The sequence below is a fragment of the Macrosteles quadrilineatus genome, unplaced genomic scaffold (genome assembly GCF_028750875.1).
Source record: "Macrosteles quadrilineatus isolate MER2022 unplaced genomic scaffold, UCM_ALF_1.0 Scaffold_4__1_contigs__length_99947679, whole genome shotgun sequence".
Taxonomy (NCBI): domain Eukaryota; kingdom Metazoa; phylum Arthropoda; class Insecta; order Hemiptera; family Cicadellidae; genus Macrosteles; species Macrosteles quadrilineatus.
In genome coordinates this window covers 80,281,468-80,305,465 of record NW_026542597.1, presented here as the reverse complement: position 1 = coordinate 80,305,465, position 23,998 = coordinate 80,281,468, and the positions used below count along the sequence as shown (strand labels likewise).

The 23,998-nt window shown below is 33.9% G+C and overlaps 1 protein-coding gene across 3 annotated transcripts in view; it reads left to right on the top strand.

Annotated features, from left to right (window-relative positions):
* Positions 1–23,998, top strand: part of LOC128992072 (hormone receptor 4) — a 123,742-nt gene that overhangs the window by 19,072 nt on the left and 80,672 nt on the right. For 2 of the 3 annotated variants that reach the window (XM_054415465.1, XM_054415463.1), the window contains exon 1: positions 2,997–3,096. The exons of the other annotated variant lie outside the window; for it this stretch is intronic. In XM_054415465.1, coding sequence (XP_054271440.1) covers positions 3,087–3,096 — 10 coding nt within the window. In that variant the 5' untranslated portion in view covers positions 2,997–3,086. Of the gene's footprint in view, positions 1–2,996; positions 3,097–23,998 lie in introns of those variants that run through there. 3 annotated transcript variants of the gene reach the window in all.

Below are 23,998 nucleotides of genomic sequence, written 5' to 3'. Positions count from 1 at the left end.
TGAGCACAGTACTCGACAGGACAGCCTGTTGCACTTACCAAAGACAAAACTGGAAACGGGGAAGAATACTTTGGCCCAAAAAGTACAATGCTTTGCCACCCACTTTAAAAGAGTACAGTTATAATAGGTTTAAGAAATGTGTAAAAGAAATGTTTACGTAAATGTTACTGTATAGATACTTTAATTTTTGATTTTATGAATAGATTATTGTATTGTTTTATTTACTTAATTTGACAAATATGTTATGAAAAACAGAGTTTGTACTTTGATGAACGCTTGCAAATAAAGACCTTATTTATTTATTCATTTACTATGGGTGAATTGAGCACCAAAATCCGAGATTAAAGTACAGCTGAAGGTGAAATAAATACCAACGAAAACCTTAATTATGTTACATTAATCGATTTTATTTAAAATATAGTAAATGATTTATTAATCGTGCAGGTCCATTAAGTATTTTTAATTACTCCATTTATGTTATTCCTCACATTAATTAATCTTATTTCTAAGGGTTTTAACCCAGAATCATTTCCTACATTACTTCAGGCTACTTCTAGAGGGTCACAACATTATCACTTGGATAAAATCCATTGGTAATTGACGGGATTTGAACCTGGGACCTCTAGGACCGAAGGAAACCTTGGAATGTTCCTAATTAAGAAATATGGAACTGGAACCAATTTCTTATTTGAAAACTTACTCATATCGTGTAGAAATCAAGGATTTGCTATTTAATAAAACTATGAAAATAAAGGAAAAGATATTTTTGTAACAAAGACTCTTGGAACCCTGACATTTAAAAGAATTTACTTCTCTTTCCTCGTATTCACTTCAAAGTTGAAGCGTGTGTTGTACCAGTCTCCGTTCCTCAGAGATCAATCGTTTGTTCCCGACAGTTCTTTATCAATCGTCCTCAACCATACTACTTTATTTATTTGATAACCCAGAGCGCTAGTGTCGTTGGTCTAAGCACGAGAACATCATCAATAAGATGAATTAGTTATGTAGCGTACAGTGTATTGAAAATAGTTCACTTTTATTTTACTACAGTACTGAAGCTGTTTTCATTTTTCAACCTTATAAAATACGTATAAGTTAAACTTAAGAAATTTATTTAGTAAATGCGATGTTTCTAAGGTGTTTTTATGGTTTGCCAGAGAAATATCGATGGCGTAGGCAAACTAAATAAAGCAGGTGGGTAGAAGGTCGGGAATACCAAAGTGAACTGATTTGGAGTGTCTGGGGGTTCATTTGAATACTGGAGGCTGAGGTCAATTAAATATATTTTACTGTATTTTAGGATAGACTTTATAGTGTTTGCTTCGCTCATAGGTTATAAAACCAAAGTGGATCCCCCAGTCAAATATATCGTTGGGTTATATGTATAAGCTAGTTAAATAACAGTATTAAAGCAGTAAACATCAAACAAAACTGACTCTGTGTGGGAGCTTCATGTACAGGCCCGATAAAATAATATAAAATATTATAATCTTATTTCGCTGGCCCATAATATGCATACTAAGGCCGGGGCCACACGACGCGGATCATCCGCGCGGACGGACCACGCGGATGATCCGCGTGGTCCGACAACACATTGAATCAAATGAGAGTGGCCACACGGGGCGATCCTAAGCCGCCTGGGCGGATTGTCCGCGCCATGTCGCGGATTGTCCGCGCGATCATAAGCCGCGTTGGAGGGGATGACACACGTAGTCTTATGAGAGTGGCCACACGATACGGATTGTCCGCGCGGTTGGAGCTCATTTTCAAGCATTTGTAGTGTTTTTTTTTTTTAGTTTGTGCTTGTGCATTTCGGTTTATAGGTGTAAAATGTTCGATACAGACAAATCAATAGAACTTGTTAAAGATAATGTGGGATTTCTCATGTTTACATTTCTCATGAGTATATCTTCCTTAGTTATATGCGGTCAAAGCAATTGAATTAGCTCGTCAAACGATGCTATCTACATGCGATAGTAACAAAAAAAGACTCCGAACTATGGTTTCGCATGTGCTCGTAAAAGGTTTGGAACACAAATGGTTAATCGGTTATGAAATGATGGACCCAATGATTTCGGTTTGCCTTAGGCTCTAGCTCACCACACGTTTCTAATGCACAAACTAAAATCCGTGTTTCCATGACTACAACGAGAACCAGTGAATTAAACCATATTAGAATCTCAGTACGTAGGCTGGGAAACCTCAACCGGAAGCGGTTCAACCGCTCCGTGTGGCCGGGACATCGTCGCGCGGCTTATGATCGTACGATCATAAGCCGCGCGGACGATCCGCCACGTGTGGCCCCGGCCTAAGTCTATAAAGGAGTTATGAACTTAAGTAATGGGCACACAATTTTTTTCATTCATTACTAACACATTTTAAAAGTGAGAACAGCCAACAGCTCATGTTCTCTATTGGAGCCTATTTTCTATTGCCCTGTGCATAGAAAGAACAATTTCTTCACCAACACATCAGCTGTTTGTGTGAAATAGCATAACATAACCAATCAAATAAGCAATCCAAAAAATGTGTTTACTTTTTTCATTTATTAAATTTGATGATCTTCATGTGAAGAGAGAAACGTCCTCTGTACCGCCTGATGATGACTGTTTTACTATGCTGAAACTAGTTGTGAGTGCAACTTAATGGACTGCTTAAAAGCAGGTATGGAAACCTTTTAATGAAAAATGTGTTCATGACATGGGCCAGAAATGACTTTCTCAAAATGTCCAGAGATCGTGTTGAAAAGAGTCACTTTAGGCCCTAATGATTTTGTAATGCTAAGCCATACCTTTTATCAACCCAACTAGACACAAATAACATTTTGCGTCCCAAAAATCGTACCGATATTTTTAACCCAACATTTCTTTCAAACTTTTCCAACACTGGTTTGTACGTAAAATCCCCACCATCGATCAATAATGTGCGGAATTGGTTGACCCAGTTGAAGTGCTCGGTGGCGTGTTATGTAAAGATGTTCTAGTGTTAGTGTCCTAGATAGATTACACTTTGGTGATAAGACTGACCTTGAGTTGGCTACCTCCTTCAGTCGACTATCGGGCCTTGGTCAAGGCAACAACTCCACCATGGTTCATGGTAAGTCGTACTACAACAACAATACTTACCTGTTTACAGTGTTTTTGTATACAATTTTTATTTTTGTCTCTTAAAATTGAACGTGTTCAGTTTTTACATATTTTATAATTTAATTGTTTGTGATCTTGTATTGAATTTTGGTTGCCATTAGCATTTTTGCGTATAAAGGAGACAGTATAGACTCTAGTTATTGTGTTCCTATGTAAAGCCAATTTTCCCAATGAAATATGGTTTTTAGCATAGGTTCACAATTAATTTAGGATTAAAGTGGGATTGAAAAATTCTGACTTGTGGCTAGCGATGTCACCACTTCTGCTACCCACCGTAACAATTAATATACGTCCAAATCAATGAACGAAACAATAAGTAGGCCTAATTGGTTAAGCACATAAGACATGTGAAGTTTAATATTATTTAAGTCCTATAGAAAGCATAAAACGTTCTGTTTCGTCAACTTTGGCACCAAATTAGAATTCATAATCATTATTCATACGTTCAACATTTTAAAGATTAGGCCGACACACATTATTTAAGTAGTGACATACTGTTTCTGTTATGAAAATATTAGGTAATATGTTGTTTGTTTAGAATAACCAAAATTGCATTGTATTGCCTATCTATGATCTAACAAATGATAACTCGCTAAATAAACACAATTCAAGTTCATAATAGCACAAATTTTAAAATAAATAACATCATTACAATAATTAAATTTACAAAACATAACACCTAATACAGTACATCATTACTAAAAAGAACACAACAGCAGATTAAACAAGGTGGCAATGACATTCGAAAGTACAACGACCTTTGGAAGGAACTTGATGAAAACAGAGGAAATAGAAAATTGCTTTCTCTCTCGTGGAGCATATTGTTTGTTTGTAAAGCAGTTTGAGAAAGTAACGACAAGATTGTTGAGGCATTTAATAAAAGGCAAGTCAAACATGCGAAGTTTTAAACCTCCCGCGCAAACTCCTCCCACTGACAGAGTCAGACACTTCCGTCTCCGGACGGTTTTAGCTGTCCTACATTTTGTCTCTATGATTCTTTTTCTTAGAACGGTGAATTCGGAGTCCATTTTCTGTGGATTTGCCAATGAGATGACGTAGACGAACAATTATCTTAATTTTCCTATATTGTGCAGGAGGGGGTTTGGTTTTATAGTTAAAATAGTTAGAATTTGGGTTTTAAATTCTAAAATAAAAATAAATTTGTACTTTGCTAAAATAGTTTTAGTTTAAATTTTAAATTTAATATTTTTTTAAACTACCGGTAACCATTTCTCAAAAACATTTTTCATATTTAGTGATTATTAATTTACATGCTAGTAAAATATTATTCAACATTTAGTCCAAATCCTTTATTTATCCTTTAAGATTTATTGAATAAATATTTTCTAGGTTTTTGCTGTCGGTAAATTTTTAAAGTAAACTAATGTAATTATGAATACAATAATGAAACATATTTTACCAATGTTAAAAATATTTACGGGTGTGTGATAGTTAAAATTAAGGACTGATAACTTAAGTTATTTAAATGCAGTGCCTACAAAAAACTATATTTCTATATTTCATATAGTTATGTTTTTCATTGAATAATCAGCATTATATGTTAACAATGAATTAATATTGTCTCTTTAAAATGCTTAAGGTGTAATTGACGTTGAAAAAAGGAGAACAACAATTACATAATATATATAAAATGTTTTAAAAATTTAAAAAAAATACCAGTACTGTATGCATGAACGTAAGAAATAATACATCCTTGTGTTCATAATCATATACTTACCATAGCACATTAACTTAACTTGTAACATTAACTTTTTAGATGATCATTGATGATATTCCTTTGGAAGATGGTGGATTGGTTAACAATAGAGACTAAAAACCGTGGATGGCTTATTTTAACCAATCTTTAAACTTTATTTGACTATATTATTATTTAGTTTTATTACTTAACAAAGGAAAGTAAAAATCACGCATGGGTGTTTACTGAACTTTTCTTGGTTGGTTATCGAAGAGATAAGCAATGTAGGTCAACCACTGATAAGAACACCGCGCTGTGATAAGAACTTTGCACAAGTACTGTGGGGGGTGAACGTGAGAAAAATTATTGCGAATATTGATACTAAAATGTTTGCAATATAAACCATATCTTGAAGTTGAATATTAATAGGTGAAGCTATTTATTTGGCTATTCAGGTTGTATTAGGTTATAGTTATACACAGTTGATTAAACTATTTAGTTATTAAGCTTAGTGTGGATAAACCTACATAAAATTTCATTCTGATACGAAATAAACTATGTACTTGCGAAGGAAGTAGAGTAATAATAATTATGGATTTTTAATTTGATTCTATAATTTAAAAATTACACAGCAGTACCATGAACACCAAATATTAATTAGTCTGTCACTATATTTAGTTAGGACTAGCTGTGTACCCGTTCTACGCACGGGGATCTTATAATATTCAGTTGAAACCTTCTTATATAACGAACAGCAGTTGGTTTGCATATTTTAAGATATGCTGGCCAAACTATTATACATAGCTTCATTTTATGTTGTTTTTTGTTGTTCCGGATCGGTATGACAATCAATAAAAGGTTAAATTACCTCTGTGTCTGCCGGTCGATCCTATAACGGTAGGCTTACTTTTATTTTTACTATCTGATCTCGTTTGCATGGCTCAATCACGTCCTGGTTGAAGTTCGTTCGCTACGCTCACTCACCTGTATGTTGGAGCTCGTTCGCTGCGCTCACTTTCCTTCAGGTTAGCTCGTTCGCTACGCTCACTTGCCTTCAGGTTAGCTCGTTCGCTACGCTCACTCGCCTCCAGGTTGCAAATTAGCTGTTGTCATAAATGTAAAAGAAATAATAGTGCTAGTGCTGCACCCTGTTGGTAATCCTTGTAACTTTAATGCTATTGAACATCACAGAACAGAACCAACTTGTTTAATTGAAACAGCTGTTAAGATTCAATAATTTCATTTCTCATAAGGTTAACATGGGCTTCCAGAAATTCCACGTCAAAAATCGACAAAAACTTGATTTTCAAGGGTTTACTGTTAAATATCTAACTGTCTCATATTCGATGAAATACGTCTAAAACCATCTCATATATGTATAGTATTTGGAAAATAAGTTTCAGGCGGGACAGTGCTATAGTTATTGAGGAGTAGTTGTAATAAAGTGCGTATTTTAGCGTTACCAAGAGAATGACAGATAGACAGACAGACAGACAGACAGACAGACAGACAGAAATTGAGATAAGGTTTGATTCGGTTTCTCTGACCTATGAAATGTAAAAATAACCAAAAAGTTCATTATTCTAAGCAATGTACAGACAAAACTCTAATTTTATTTATATAGATATTTTGATCTAGCGTTTTACCCGTTTAAGGTGTGGGTGAATAAAATTCATAAACTTTTCAAATGCATCGATCAGCGTAAGCCTTTCAGCATATTTTTATGAACGGAGTTTTAGGTTTGAGTTAAGGAAAAATAATTAATTAACGTTGTAAGTATGGCCTACTATCTTTCAATAATAATTATTTTCACAAGATAGATTATTATTTGTTTAATTATATTATTTAACTGATTATTTGTTGTATCACGGAATAAACGCTTTATTTTATGGTTGTATGACAAAAGGAAGTAGGTTTAATCCTTTATTGTTGCCGTGCGGGACTTGGTCCAAGAGGTTCAGGGTTCAAATCCTGAAAATCGCTGATTGATAATGACGCAACCCCTAAGTCTAGCCTGAAGTAATGTGAAAACAATCCGAGGCTAGTTCCTAGCGTCCTAGACAAAAAATCTTCATTGCCAAACGTTCTATAACTACCCTTGTAATTCTACACTGCAATTGTAAATATAGGCTATGCATTTTATATTTGTGCAAAAGCTATTTTTTCTAGTACCTGGTGTAATTGAATCCTTATTCTTGTTCCAACCACTAATATTTTTTATCCCTGAAGTCTTCAATATGCTTAATTGTGTCGGATAGAAGAATGTTTATAGTGTTTAACATCAAATTCACACTTAGGGTCGCTGGTTCGATTAGAAGCTTCGTGGAAGCTTAATTTAATGGACTCAAATGTAATTTTTCTTTAGCTTTTAACGAATGGCGCTATTTAACCAAATGATTAACGTTAAAATATAAACAGTTCTCTGGATATTACTGTAACAATACAGGGGTATGGCCTATGAATGAGGTGGAACTACACAAATAAAAATATGCTCCATTAACCATCTAACTAATCAAGTCATAAGATCTCAAAACTTCCGTCCTGGAAGTCCTCGGTTCAAATCCTACCAAAAGCAATTTACTACGTAATATTACTACCACCCAATGGTTCGAAACCCACCCTTACCTATAAGGTTCAACTGTAAAAATGTACGAAAACTATCACTACCTATACTGTATTTGGCGTGATTCTCCCTAAAGATCAGACATTTTAATTTCAGTGTGAAAAAGCACAAAGTGCGAAACTCCACCGTCGGCGAATGTAGACAACCTGCAGAGGTCAATGCCCCAGGAAGCGAGTGGGGATCGATTCAACCACCCCCCACCCCTAGTCACGTGACGTTGGGGTAGGTCTGGCGATGGCGAGTCCGTTGAACCCCCTACACAGCTGCCAACCACTTCAGCCCTTCTGTTGTTTAAACAATGAGTTTTATTGAGTGGATTAGATGGATTAAACTTGTTGATTGCTTGCCACCTAAGAGAAGCATTTTGATGTATTAATGACATAAGATGGATGTATGTTTTTATTTTACGTATTTATTTATTATACGTTTTTATTTTAAGTATTTGAATACTGTTTTGGAATCAAGTTGAGTAAGTTGGAATTGTCGTAGGCCTAAGGGTAGGCCTATATAACTGAGTGTATAACTAAGTAAGCCTAAAGTAGTTTTTTTTTAATTTTTGTTTTACAAGAAAATACCTAATTTGCATATTAGTTTAGTTTTAAGGACAACTTCAGAATGCGTTCTCAAAAACTGTCTGATATTTGTAGAAAAATAAGACGAGCAATAAACTGCCCTAAACGCACGAACAACTACTTCTGGCAAAATTTTGAGATAATTGAATTTAGAATACTTGCTTGAAAACAATGCCTCAAATGTTAAATGTAAAAAAATTTAAGAAAACCAACCTAAGGTATGGTGAAAACTATTAGTGAACTTTTCTCTAAGGAGGTAAGTCTTTAAAATATTACACCTACTAATCAAATGGATCCATGCATAATTATTTCTGCCTTAATTGCCAAATCTGGCCAAGATTGAGAAAATGTTGATTGGTCGGGTTTAACTAGAACATTTGATTCACCAGATGACATTACCAAGCAAACATAAAAAAATACCGTTACAAAAAAAACTAGTACGTAATTTCCAAATATTTACTCGTGAAACTTGATAGTTCTGAGACTAACTGATAAGTTAAATTGATGAAATTGTTGTATTATATCCATGCACTTTGTTTTAATTAATTGTTCCATTTAAAAACCATGAAATTGATCGCTCCGCTCAACTGGCTTTCACTGCTACGAAAGAAATCCTAGTACATTGAGGAATAAAAACAACGTTGGATCTGGAAAAAAATATTTAAATATAATAAGTAATTAGTGACGGTTAAATTGAAAAAGAAGTTTTAATAATTTGTTTTTCCCAAAATTGCACGATACTCTAAGGGTAGCCAAAGACTTCCCGGAAAAATAAAACATCTAGCTAAAGACATCTACCGGAGAAATATCCAACTATTTCTTTCCGATTGTTTAAGCGCAGCATAAGCCCAATATTCTTACATTCAAACGTGTTTTAGAATGTTATAACTTTTTTGATAAAGTTTGTCATCTTTATAATATCTACTTTAGTTACAGCATATGGCTTATGGCAAAAGTAGGCCTAATTAAAAAATCTCTCTAAATTAAGATGAACTCAAAATAAGTTACGTAGGCCTACATAAATTGTTCAAATTAGCAATCTAAATCTTACTCTTAAATCAGTAAATAATTTAAAGACGGAAAGTAAAAAATAATCAATCAGCCACGATTAGCCATAGACATTTATTATAGAAATACAATTAATTGTCTAATATAATTAGCATCAAATTTTATTGCCTCGAAAATTATTAATTCAAGCCACGGAATTGTTTGTTTTATTTAGGCGAGCAAGACCTAAACATACACCTAAACAAGACATGGCATTATAGATTTACTAACCTTAAAATACATCTAAAACAAAAAAAAAAATTTAAACATTTTAAGTAGTTTAAAACTTTTATAGGTGATCTAGCACACTTATTTTTCAAGAAAACCCAATTTGAAATTTGGATTACTTTTGCGTTTCTAATTTACAACCCTACTATTATAATTTGTTACTTTATTTGTCATATAATACTGTACTGTTTTACATATACTGCCACAGATTGAGTAGAGTATACTCTTTAATCTATGATAATGCAAATCATTCTATATCGCAGTCCTCCTATAGCTCACTTCCGCCCAACTCTGTCCTCCAAACAACATGTTATGCACTTCATGATTTATGGACCAGCACAAGTTCCCGAAATTTAAATTCGGTCATCGTCAATTTGCAAGCTTTAACCCGGGCAAACGACAAACGGTCAAAGGTTCGATGCTCCCAGTTTCCGCTTCGATTATAATGTAGTTTTAAAATCTACTGTTCGGAAATTTATATTGTACAAAAGTTTGATAAGTTAATAAGTGTTAATTATACTTGTTTCTGTTTGGTATCTTGTCTAATTTTAGTATTACATTTGTCATACATTTTTTTAATTGTTTTTACCGAGTCATTTATTGTACATGTATTAATTTTTATTTTACAATTATTTTACTTTGGAATTTGTTATAAAATATTTGATAATGATTTTGCAACGTTTTTTCCAAGTAGGCAAATTATATACTTTGGAGTTTATTTGGTGTTTAAAAACCTTGAAACTTATTTGTCATTTTTTTATAACCAAGCAATGTAAGTTTATCATACAAACATTATTTCACTGAAGGATTCTGACCAAATAAACGTACTCATTTCAAAAATTAAACTAGAGTCAACAAGATAGTTTAATAGATACCCTCTCTGCAGCCAACCGGCGATTTTCATTTTGCAATATTTTAATTCATTGTGTGTAAGAAATTAACACTTGTAAGAGGGAATAATTAATTCAACAAAGGCATTGCATTTTTAGCCCACTAAAAACTCGCCTGTAAAATAATCTGAAATGCATACTAAAGTAGAGTTTAGAAGTCATTGTATTCAGTTAACACATTCATTTACCTCCGTTGTACTTTTAGCTGCATACTTTTAATGTGAAAGTGTATTGATTATAATTTATAACATTAGTGTAAAGCCTTCAGTTTCAATAGTCAAGAGTACAGCTTAATAAATTATTTCTTTTCAGGTAAGTTGCAGTTCTTAAACTTTACAACGAGAGGAACACTTCCAGGTTGTATACTTAGATTATTTATTGCCGATAAGGTTGTAGCGAGCAAATCTTTTCACTGACGACTACAATTTACAATGAACAATAAAATTATGTGTTAATCAATTGTAACAATTTCTCTGTTTACCATTAAAAAAAAACTAATAGATTAGTCTGTTAATAATGTTCATAAACAACAGCTGATTGTATGCCACGTGGAACTTTTTTCGGCACTTTTATCTTAAACACAAGGAGATAATAATTAGGCTAAATGAAATATACTTATCTCGCATTTGTAGATTACACCATAAAAAGATATATAAAAAAATTCCATTGTTTTTTTCTAAATGAAAACTAATATAAACTTCTCAGTGAGAGGTATTTTTACTAACTAATTACGAATAAATAATTGTTGCGACTATAAAGTTTTGAGTTGTCGTGTTAGTATATTAAGGCTTTAATATGTGATTTAATTGTATTTAGCGAATTTACCATTTAGGGAATAAGGGATTACCGTAGGTCTCATGGTAAGACCTAGACCCGTGACCGATTTACTTTTCGGTTTTGATGTCCACAGAGGCGAAAAAACACTATCCGTTTAAGCCAAATCTGACGTTTCAAAAGAAATATTTTGATTAAAAACCCATTTCAGGCAAATGGAAATTAGCCAGGTCTGCAGGTTTGCTGTGGTGGGGGTATATATAATCTTATATGCCCTACATTACATTGTACTACAAGAACTGAGATATCTAATCTAAATAGACGTTGCTGGTAGTGGCAAGAACATACAAGCATATCACACCACCCCCTGTGGTATGTCGCACTAGGGCGTCCCTTGCTAACGCTTTGTCTAGGCCTCAAATATCCCTTTATGACACCCATTACTAAAAGATTCATAAACTCGATCTATAGAAAGTTAACTAATCTATGAGGATTTCCTGTTCGACATTAAAACTATGGTTTTGGGAATCAATGAGTACCTATTGTCTGAAGCTGGGGGGGGGGGGGGTGTACAATTATTCTTACAGGTAATACCTTTTACTTTTATTTATAGGCGTTTTATAATGTGAAAATCCTGACACATAGTAGTATAAGTATGGTATTTAAAATAAGTACCGTAAAATGCGTTAATTTAGTGGTGTAGTGTTCTTAAAGTTGTTACGTTTTATAAATTCATAAAAAAAACACCTAAACAAAATTATACAGTATTGTGTGGTAAATTCACTATGCAATAGGGGGAGTATGAAAGTCTAATTTCGATTTATATCACTCAAATTTTTCAAATAGCTATTTTGATTTATATTTATCCGTGGCGTCTCTAAACCTCAAAGGGTTGTCTTTGGTTCTCAAAATAACAAGTTTGAGTTGTGTATTGGCTGGAGTTTTTCAGTGAAGATAAAGACAAGCTCTTAAAATCGGTCTTTCCGCTTTCCAGGAAAGGAGAAAGTTTAAAGAAAAGTTAAAAAGTCGAGTCGAAGCGGAAACGTCGTAGGGTTGGATTCGTTTTACGCCACTTCAAAATTGTCCTAGTGATTGATGTTTTTGAAGCGGAATTGTTTCCTCGAATTAAACTTCCACTCAAACTTATCATCTATGGCGTTTCGTAAACTTACAAATTTTGACCCTCGTTATACTGTTGTTGAATTGAATCATATTGATTTTGCTATCATAATTATTATTACAATGTACATTTGATACCAAACGTAAATCTATCCTATAATAAAATCCTTGGCAGGTTCTATCATAGTTCAAAGGGAGTTAGCTGTCCGATAGTTATAGAAGGAGTTGATAGCAATGAGGGTACATTTTCACCATAAACAACAATTTTTGATTATACCGCCGCCGCAGCATACCTGCAGACTAAGCTAATTTCAACTTGTCTGATTACATTTTTACTTAAATATTTCCATAAATAAGACATATTTATTCCCAATTTCAATAACATTAGATTTAACGAGTGTTTAGGTTTGCTGCTACGGGGAAGGTAAAAAATGTTTTTAATCATACGTCAATAGTATAGGATGAAATAAATAAATTTGCCAAATATTATCAATATATATCCATAAACAAGTAAACTACAACAGTTTTTATTTTCTCCATAAGAATAACATGGGAATTTTAAATTACACTATTTTTGAATTTTCTCCGTGACCGTTAGGCATACAACAGCGCTTCAATATACTAAATTATTTATTTTTTTAAGCTCTACAAAACGGCTTAAAAAGAAATTTCAAAATCGCATAATGATTGTGTACCGGAAAGGAACATATATCTCAATATGACGAGTCTATGCCAAGATGGAATGTTCTTTAACAAAAGGTAAACCAACGATGTAAAGAACTACATAGAGTTGTTTATATCGTTGAGGTAAACAGTCTTAGCACAATCGCCTTTTAAGGTTCCCCAAATTTTACAGAAAATAATAAACTGTTTGAACAATTTTGACAATTCTGTTTCTTGTTGATGACCCAGAAATGTCAAAACAATTTTACAGAACAAAAACATCCCAATTTGCGTAGCGCACTCACAGCTGATAACTGAAATTATTTGGAGGTTGAAAACAGCTGATTGATATTCAGGACGCGTTTATAAGTCAGTTCACTGTCAAATTTACTTAGGCTAAGTACTAGCAAAATCAAATTGTCCAAGAAATATTTTTTCAGTGATTCAACTTAGTGTTAGCGTATATGATTTCAAAAAATATTGTGAATTCAGTTGCATATGAAAAATATTTGAAAATTTCAAGTCTACAAATTTTGTATACGAACTTATTTATAGAAATTAATTATTCGTCCCTTGTTCAAACATTCCAATTTATTGATACAAATAGACCAACATTTTCTAGTGCAGACGTAGGTATTTTGTATACGAACCCATTAAACTACAGTCATATCGTAAAGATTTTACGAAATTGTCATCAAATTAAAATAGATGATTTCGCCCCATAATCTAGAAATAGTACTACAGTAAGCTGTTTTCTTGATTTGGGCCTTTCCACAGTGGTTCTAATGGTATCAATAAGCTGGTATAGGATTCGGCTCTCGAATTCTCGGGTTCAAATCCCACCAATCACCATATTGCTATAAAATCAATATCTTTTAGACAGCTGAGTTTTTGTTTTGCTTAGTATTAGAGGTCGTCTAGTGGTCGAAAACTGGACCAAAAATATGTAATTTACAGGCTTCTCGTTTTCACCCCACGCTGTAAAAAACATATGATTGTAATTTCTTCCATTAGTTTTGATTTTCTGTTTATATTTTGTTACTAGCTGTGTACCCGTTCTACGCACGGGGATCTTATAATATTCAGTTGAAACCTTCTTATATAACGAACAGCAGTTGGTTTGCATATTTTAAGATATGCTGGCCAAACTATTATACATAGCTTCATTTTATGTTGTTTTTTGTTGTTCCGGATCGGTATGACAATCAATAAAAGGTTAAATTACCTCTGTGTCTGCCGGTCGATCCTATAACGGTAGGCTTACTTTTATTTTTACTATCTGATCTCGTTTGCATGGCTCAATCACGTCCTGGTTGAAGTTCGTTCGCTACGCTCACTCACCTGTATGTTGGAGCTCGTTCGCTGCGCTCACTTTCCTTCAGGTTAGCTCGTTCGCTACGCTCACTTGCCTTCAGGTTAGCTCGTTCGCTACGCTCACTCGCCTCCAGGTTGCAAATTAGCTGTTGTCATAAATGTAAAAGAAATAATAGTGCTAGTGCTGCACCCTGTTGGTAATCCTTGTAACTTTAATGCTATTGAACATCACAGAACAGAACCAACTTGTTTAATTGAAACAGCTGTTAAGATTCAATAATTTCATTTCTCATAAGGTTAACATGGGCTTCCAGAAATTCCACGTCAAAAATCGACAAAAACTTGATTTTCAAGGGTTTACTGTTAAATATCTAACTGTCTCATATTCGATGAAATACGTCTAAAACCATCTCATATATGTATAGTATTTGGAAAATAAGTTTCAGGCGGGACAGTGCTATAGTTATTGAGGAGTAGTTGTAATAAAGTGCGTATTTTAGCGTTACCAAGAGAATGACAGATAGACAGACAGACAGACAGACAGACAGAAATTGAGATAAGGTTTGATTCGGTTTCTCTGACCTATGAAATGTAAAAATAACCAAAAAGTTCATTATTCTAAGCAATGTACAGACAAAACTCTAATTTTATTTATATAGATCGTTTCGTCACCAGCATGGCAACTCATAAGGCTCATGTTATTTTTTTTGTTATTTCAAATTAAAAATTCTTATTTTTGAGCCTATTTTAATTTAGAAAGGGATTCTGCACATCTAACCGTTACAGGAAAATATCTTTCTAACAGTATGCGTAGATTTTCCCTGCGATGCACACGAGCTGAGAAAACGGTGTTAAAGAAACATGCTTGACTATTAATATATAGATTTATTTCGTTACTAAGGAAAGATTGTAAACTAGATGAAGAAAGAAAGAAGATATAAAATGATGATTCTTATTTTATTCATCTTTTAACTTATTTAACTTACAACTAAAGGTAAAAAAAAGCAGTTAAAACTAATACACACGTATTCACTACATCCTCTATCGCTTTGTTCAAAGACGAGAAACATCTTAATTACTTAAAATTTTCCGAGGTAAGCTTAATCCCCTCTTGTAACCCCTAGTATTAAACTTTCTTTAGTTCCAGGGAAGTAGGAAGATTGAATTAAAGTTACCAAGTACAGCGTAAACGTGGAGGAATTCGTTAAGTGTTATTACTTAAATAAATTGTCTTTGTAAACAAGAAACTATTGAATTGGAATTATTCACACAGAATTTACAACCTTAAACATGAGATGATCAAGACTACCTATTGAACTCAAGCGGTAACGTCACACAATATATTATACGAATTTATAATCTAAGCTTGAAGTATCCAAAGTCAATGACTGCGTTATCTTGTCGCTCGCGCGCGTGTCGGCGATATGTCGCTCGTCTGTCGCAACGCCGAGGAATCGCGGACCTAGAAAACGGTCCTTGACTTCTAAAAAATAATCTAACCTAAACCCTGATGCGTGTTACGTCAAACGGTTGATGCCCCACTTTCACTGAGCATGCGCGAACCCCCCCCCCCCCCCCTGCCACCGGAATAAACCCCCCCTTTGACGCCCGCGATCTCCGCGCCGCTCCCGCACGCACAGTGGCAGACGCGCTCGCGGAACTGGCGATAATGATAGCGGCATCACAAACTGACAGCAAAAAAGATAGGTTTTTGTTACGGTATTTTCCGTCACGATTTTTAAAGAACGTTTCGGAATCTGGAATCCGATCTGACGACGTGAAAACTGGTTTTTTTTCTAATCGTTGTGGGAAATTTCCTTAAGATTTCCTCATCGAAACTTGCCAAAACAAAAAAATAGCTGAAAAGCCAGAAATAAATACCTTTTAAAATCTCTTATAGACTCAAACCCTTTAATAGTTTTTATGTGTTTGATACAACCAACGAAACAACGGTACTTTTATAATATGAAAATATATAATTTTTGCTTTGCATATCCTGAAATAAAAAAAGTCAAATACAATATTAATATATTCTCCTAACTATCACAGTAGGCCTTAAGTAAAGGAAACCATTATTCAAACGTGTTTTTTGAATACACAACAATATTATAATTTCAGTCTAGGCCTATACTGTGTTACTTTTGTACTTATGTAAGTTATAAAGGAAATGCAAAACTTTTCGTAATTTATCACGCACAACTTAAAGATGTAAATCAAGTGATATATATTTAAAAGTCTATCTGCAATATGGATTTTGAGTCTTTGCAGTCTCTAAAATCGCATAATTAAATAACGTTGAATACACATTGCATGTTAGGAAACCATACACTATTATTCTTTTTCCTTAGTGGTGAAGTCCACAATCCCCTAAACCGTTATGCCTCTAGGTTGGCTAGACAAGTTACAAAATCACTAGTATATCCGTGGTCCAGCGGCTGCTGGGTATTTCTGTCTATGTTGTATGTAGGTCGCTCCGCCGACTTCCGCGAACAGTTGCACAACTACTCTACCTCTCTCTCCCACTCTCTTATTTTCTCTCTCTCCTTCTATCCCTCTCTCCCTTTTTCTCTCAATACTCATTGGTGCAGTTCCTTCTAGGGACTCCAATACTTCCCGGTCCAACTGTATGCTAATAATGTGAACAGATTTTTTTTGTTCCTAGAGGTCTGCTCCATTTGAGTAAAAATCTGATCGGATTCGTAGTTTAAAGTTTGAGGTTTAAGATGAGCCAGGTTTCAATTTATTAAGTCTTTTGAGTTTTATTTTGAAAGAAAAAGTTTTAATTTTTGTATAGCAGGTACGTCGAGACCTTTTAAAGCTCTCCCTCAGAGAAGGTTCCAAGAACCCTGTTAAGAAATTCACCCCCTCTTCGATTTGCATAGTCCACCTACTTAAAAAACATCATTAAACTTAAATTGACATCAAACATATTTGTGTATTGAATTCGTTCAAAAATTTGAAAGTGTTCGTTTCGTTAGGTTTTTTGCCTGAACAATACACTGAGTTTTAGTATTCTCTACAATTTTATTGACTTTAGTAAACGCTCTTAATGACCAACTGTGGCTCTTAAAATCCCCCAATGAGTTATATAATAAAATACGGATTCACACGAATGTTTATCTAGAAATATTACAGGTAGAATGCTTAACACCTTAAACAGTGTCATGGTACAGAAATTCAACCATTAATTGATAAATAGCACAACCTAAGGTGCAGTTCAAAGTATATACATTTTAATTTGAGTTTTAATTCAAACAGGTTGATCATAAAACTAAATTTACTTTAGACTCTCCATAAATGGGGTTAAGCATAAGTATTTTATTTCGCTGCTATGAGTAGCACCAATAATTATTGTTTTGATTACAAAACAAATTTAAGGGGGTTGGACAGAAGGGAAGTGTGTTTAACATAAACAAATTGCCCAACACTGAATTGTTTGGGATACGAAATCTTTTCATCTTAAACCCTCTATGGTCAAATCGCGCGGGTTTACGAATGTATTCAAACATATGTCGGTGTACTCGAATCATCAGGATTCCATTAAAATTTTGCTTACCACAAAGATTACAATGGCATTTTCTCCCGCTTGGATCACTAAGTGCTTGTGAATGTTTCGAATATTATGTTTCGTAACAAATATCTCTTTGGTTACGCAAAACTGTGTCGTTAGCATACATTTGACCGGCTCTGTGTGGTGACCAGCCTGTGTTAAGGTTGGGAGAGAGAGCGGGTTTTGACAGTGGCAGTGAAACATTGGTACAACACTTGACAGTGTACTTTCACCTTCACACGCACACACACACACACACACACACACATGTGCAAACGCCATGACCAATGCGTGATTTACGAACACTAGCAGTGACGTAATGTTATAGAATTGAAACTTCTCTGTGTGAGTATGGTGGTTTAAAGACCAATAAAATGTATAGGTGTTCTGGCGAATTTGAAATACCAGGGAATGAGGAAAAAGAGAAACTTCAATTTTTACCACATACAGTCCGGTTACCATAGTCTGGTTCGCGAACACGTTTGAATAAACTTAGGTTTACAAATTTATATTAAATTTAATCAACATCGAAAGCTTTTTGCTTGAGTTATCGTGCCATACTTCGAATTGTATATTTTGAAATAAATTATGAATTAAAAAAAAATCGTGTTTACGGCCTCTGGGGAACTCAAAACGAAAAATAAAATCTGTCCCAGTTTCACTCCTTACGATGAGAACTATCACTCTAGTAAGTGAAGAGAGGGGAATCTTTGACAATATGCTGTGCTTAACATTTATACCGTTGACTAATATGCATAGTAGGACATCAATAAAATATACTAGATTCTTTTCTTTCCAACTCGAAGTTTATTGATAGGGGTCTGATATTTTGAAGTTTATAATTTCAGTGAAATAATAAAACCTGGTCAGATCTTCCTGGTTTCCAAGTTGAAACAAAATAAATTCATGTTGCTCCTGGACATCCTAAAAAGAAAATTACAGCAATTCCAGAAAAGTTCAATTTACTTTCAAATGAATTTCCCAATGAATACAAACATAGAAGTGGAAAATTAGAATTTGCATGTAGTATTTCATTTTACTTATTTATACAATAACAACAAAAAAATACTGAAGCTTAAACAACTCTCGCTAAATTGTAGCTACATGTAACATAATACAGTTTATGAAAATACTTCAGTATATTGCAAGATGCAACGGCGCGCGATGCAATATGAGTACAGCAATAGGATTGCCGCGACTGTTTGTACGGCGCTCTCCATGTAAAACCTGAGAACCATGTTTACTTCTCTGCTTCTCTCTCTAGTAACACCAAACTGTTGTAATAAGTAACAATTATGGCGAAAATAGTTTTTACTATATTTTAATTTTTCGTTCATGAAAGAAAATTCTTCTTCTGTTGAAAGAACTGATAATGTTTCGCCATGCAGTTCCACTTTTGTTGAATCCAGCGTACAACACTATGGTCTCAAGTTATGACTGAAAATAAATTTGTAAACTGCAATAGTTAGTTGTGCGTTCAAATGTTACCGTTGAAACCCCCTAGTGGGCGAAGGGAGAGAACTGTTTACGCACGAGCCCTAGGCAAAATGGACATTTTCTCGAGTGCAGCAAAAGCAGTATGCACTCGCGTTACACATTATATTTTCCCTAAAGTTACTATAAAGCATATACATAATTAGTCTTTCAAACACTGTAGCCTACAACACGTTTTTAGGTTAGGTTAAAAATACAATCATTGAACGAAATGGGAAACGCTGCACCAGCTGATGATATAGCCGCTGATGATAAAATAAGTGTTGCCAACTTATTTTCAAGCGTACACGTATTACGTGCCTAAATAAATGCATGCTGTTTTGTGTTGTTTGTTTGGTATACTTGAGTGCGGCAAAAGTAAAAAAGTTAGTAAATCAACAAAAGTAAATGCAGCAATTAGCAACTTTCTGTGGTATGATCAGTGCCACTTGTCTGGTGGCCACTTTGTCTGGTGACTGTAGGAAAAATATTTTTTGCAGAAATTGCAATAGGAAATGACCTACATCAATGGCGAACTCCAATAAAGTGACAACGTAACACGCATTTTGTAGTAATGTAAATAACAAATCAAGTAATTCAGAATGAATTAAATTTTAATTAGAAATGGCTGTGGGCTAACTCTAAAAGTAAAGCTAACGATTTAACAAAGTGAATCAAAGTTTGTTTAAACAGCTTAAACTGTAATACTTGAGAGCTCAAACATTTTTAAAATTTTAATTTTCAATTAAGAAGTCAAACGAGTTTTATACGTGAACTCCTTAATATAATGAAAATAGAGACAACAAGGAATTAGTGGTATACGAATTTTTGTTTGGCAGTAATTAAGTAACAGTCGTGAAACAACAATGCACTTTACAGAATTATTACTTGTTAAGCTAAAAACAACAAGAGAATTTAGTTTTTAACTTCAAAATTAGGTAAACAGATAATTTAATCCATTAAAAGATGTGTATCGATAAAATTCGCATTAAGCTTCAATTAGAGATTGTTTTCTTGTCTTATTCATGACAGTCAAAATGTAAGCCACTTTTTCGCAATTTTAAACCTTATAACTATGGTTAGAACACCGATATGGAATTCTCAAAGTTGTCAATAATGTTATTCAATAAAGGGAATAAGAAAATTATTCAAAGGCGCATCAGACATAAAAGAGCAAGCTCATCAATTAATACTTAGATCTAAAACACCATGGTTTAAATTTGAGATAGTCTATACATTTTTCTTTCTTTATTTTTGTAAATATTTTTTACTTCCTATAAACCATGTATTTCAGATTTTTACAAAACATCTGATACTAGAATGATAAACACATTATTTGATTTTGTTGTTATTGTTCCAGAAAAAAATTATGGAATATTTTACGTTATAAAGTGTGTTAATACATTTATTTTTATTTTTTATACCGATATAGAATTTTAAATTTGTTCATGTTTAGTCTGGATAGAGAAATAGATAAACAAGTGCTCTTCTATAAGACAGCCCAGAAATGTTACCCGACCTATTAGTAAATTAGTTTCTATGATGATATTTAGTAAATAGTTTTATTTAGTTCGATTACATAATGTAGTTGAGGAGGGATTTTATATCTGCATATACGTTTTACTACTATACAGTGTGTCCGTTGAGTAAACAGCCAAACTTCGGTAAATTGTTCAATGGGTGAAAATAAAAAGTGAATCAAGAATAAATATTTGTACACACTTTAGGCATATTACTTTCTTTGCAGCGGCAAACGTAAGTAATCAATTAACCTAATCTTGATCAAATAAGGAATAATCTAACATTTTTAAGGTAATATTTTAGTGAAAATCCAATCAGGTAAAAGGAAATTCGCAGTCTGCAGGATTGCTGCAGTTGGGAACGGGGGTATTTTATAACATGATGGTTGATGGTAACATAAAAGTTAGTTGATAATTTTATTTCTTTTACTTCGTTTTGCATGATAGTATACGCATGGTAATTTATCTCCAATTAAAAGCTTTCTTTGATGGGAAAATATAGATTTAAAATAGCAGTCTTGACTCGAACCGTGTTCCTTTTTAAAAAGGGAATAAGTGTTATAGTCCATTGTGCTAAAGGTATTTTTTCACTTTTTGTCGTTTCTTCAACATTATTAAAAGACAGAATTCTTTCTGTTTAATGGCGTTTATAATACTGATTTTTTCTGAACTACTGAATTGTTAATACTGAGATAAATAATGTTAATAATAATAATAATAATAATAATAATACTGAGTAGTATGCCTTCGAATTATCAATCTATTTAGAAAAAAATTAGGTAAACTGCAAAACGATGCTTACATTGATCTTTGCATGAGATGTAATGAAGGGAATGAGATGATAAATGAGTAATGAGATTATGTTTAGTGAGCAATTTCAGAATTTACCTTGAATTGTTAAACTATACCTCCTACTCAATTAATTTGTAAAATCTTCTGATGTTTGTACGAACCACAATTAAAGGGCTGCATTTAATCACATTAAAAATATTTTAAATGCATAAGCTGTTATATTTGTTTATATGTTGTTTGATTACTTTTTTCTCTTGAGTTAACCTTTTTAATTCGTCCAAGAGAGTTTCATAAAATAACAATAAGTAAGGTTGAGAGTTGACTGTATAACATGCTTGGTAAGTGTCTGAAACTTTTTACAGTAGATTTAACCCACATTATTTTCGTAGTATTCTTGCCCCGTTGCCAAGCACGGTCAGAACAACTAGTAGGCCTAGTTATAAAGGTAGTTGGATAAAATATAGCAAAAACTGAACACGTTCTGATACGTAACGCTGTCTTTACGAGGAATTATGCTAAATGTACGATTCTTTTCCACAGCTCCAATGAGGATCTCGACTGCACTACTTGTAATCGTAATGAGATTGCATTGATCTCAATCACACGGCTGTGCTTGTGTAACGCAGTCGCTTCGCCAAATAACCTTCCGAGCGACTGTTGCGAACACTCATCTTAAAATAACCCTTAGCAGTGTTTACCTCTACGACTTATATTCCTGTAGGCTCTGTTAAAACGACTCGTACGATGATTGGGAAGCAAAATACTACTTGTGTGACGCAGTAAAAACATTGTTTAGTGCTTTTGGACTGTAAGGTTTGAGTATTAGCTGAGGCTAAGTTCATACTGTAGTGTTCAAATTTCGTAAAACTTTGAAAATGTCTTTATCTTCGTCGAAATACTTTTCATTTAACAATGATGGAAGGTTTGGAACATTTATCTGTATACGTCGTGAATAAAGTGCCCAATTCACTCAAGGAGAAAATATAACAATCGAGGAACTGACACAGTCTACTACTGTAAAATGCGACGTTGTTTCGTACACTCCAACTGTTTTCTTTTTTAATCGTGAGTGCTAATAATACTATAAACTATAGCATATTTTTTTCTTAATGAACTAAATTTTCTGAAAAAAGAAAAAACTATAAGAAAAAGTACTAGTTCAAAATAAGTGATCACAAATGCTGGTCCATTTAACTGCATTCTCAAGCAAAGTAAAGGTTATGTCTTGGCCGTATGACAGGATGTCTAATAATCATAGGAATTGACTTGTACTAACTTAAATTGAGTTTAAAGTATGTCAACGTATACATTGAACGAATACATAGATTAAACATTGTCGTTCCATCTTTATACAATATCATATTCCTAGCAGAAAATGACGGAATTCGATTGCTTTTTTGTTCAGTTAATTTTGATTTTCTTTTAGACATCGTTATCGCAAACTTTCATCACAAAAAATTTTTTACCTATTGGTCTGAAATCCAAATTAACCAGGGTTTAAAATAGAAAAAAATAAAAACAGTAAGCACTTGATAAAACAGCAGACACTTCTAAGCAGTCATTATATATATCTATTATTTATAAACTAATAAGAAGTTGTGGAGTATGATTTTGGCGGGTTGAAGTATTTAAAAAACATTTTCTTCGTGATGTTTCAGCGAGTGATTAGCCCACTGGGGTTTTTCGTCACAAACTAGCAATCAAAGCTGACGATGTGGAGATTTTTGAAGGGCGCAACTTGTTTGTGTGGTTGGAGGCAGAAACTCGATATTGATGGCTCCAGTCCAAACGGCGCTTATGTGTTTATTAACAGCGCTTTTGGATAATAACAACCAATGGGTTCTAACCCACACAAAACACATTGTTAAAGAAAGATGAAAACCAAGACATTTCACGATGAGAAAATCTCCAATCTGTAGTGGTTAGCGACTCGGCGTTGGCTGCAGTTGGGAAGATTTTGATCCCTGGAAGCCCCACAACAAATATGATGTGTTTGAGCTGGTTTCTTAAAGCGTACAGGATTCTTTTGATTGTGGCATACGTTTATACCAAAAAGGGGGGACACATTGAGTAATGAAATAGCTATACCCGATTTACACCAGATCACTTTGAAATCTTTAACCAATGCTAACCTAATTAAAAGACTGAATCTGCAGCCATCAATCTTTGATATAACCTCCCTTGAAGAGTTTGGGATTCCTTCATGGAAAACGTCTCCGGAGTAAACACTAGAAAAAAGGCGAGACATTTAGTGGTGATTTTTTAACGCGATTGGCACAAGATAACTCCATCAAATCTTCACAAGGTGCCGCCCTAAAAAGGCTGCTCTGCAACCCTCAATCCAGTATCCAAAGGTCTTTGTAGTTCCTTCATTACAAATGCCACCACTACACATTAGAAAATGGGTGAAACATCTAGTAGGAAATTTCTTCTTTGCACTACTCCAAAAAATTTACAAAATCTCCAACCGCGTGTCGGTAGCTTCTGTCTGAATCTTCAAAGGTCCGTCGCATTTCCAAAGGTTAAGACCAGCCTTTGCTATTCCTGGCCGTGTCACCTACACCACAAGCCGTCATACTGGCTGCGTGTGA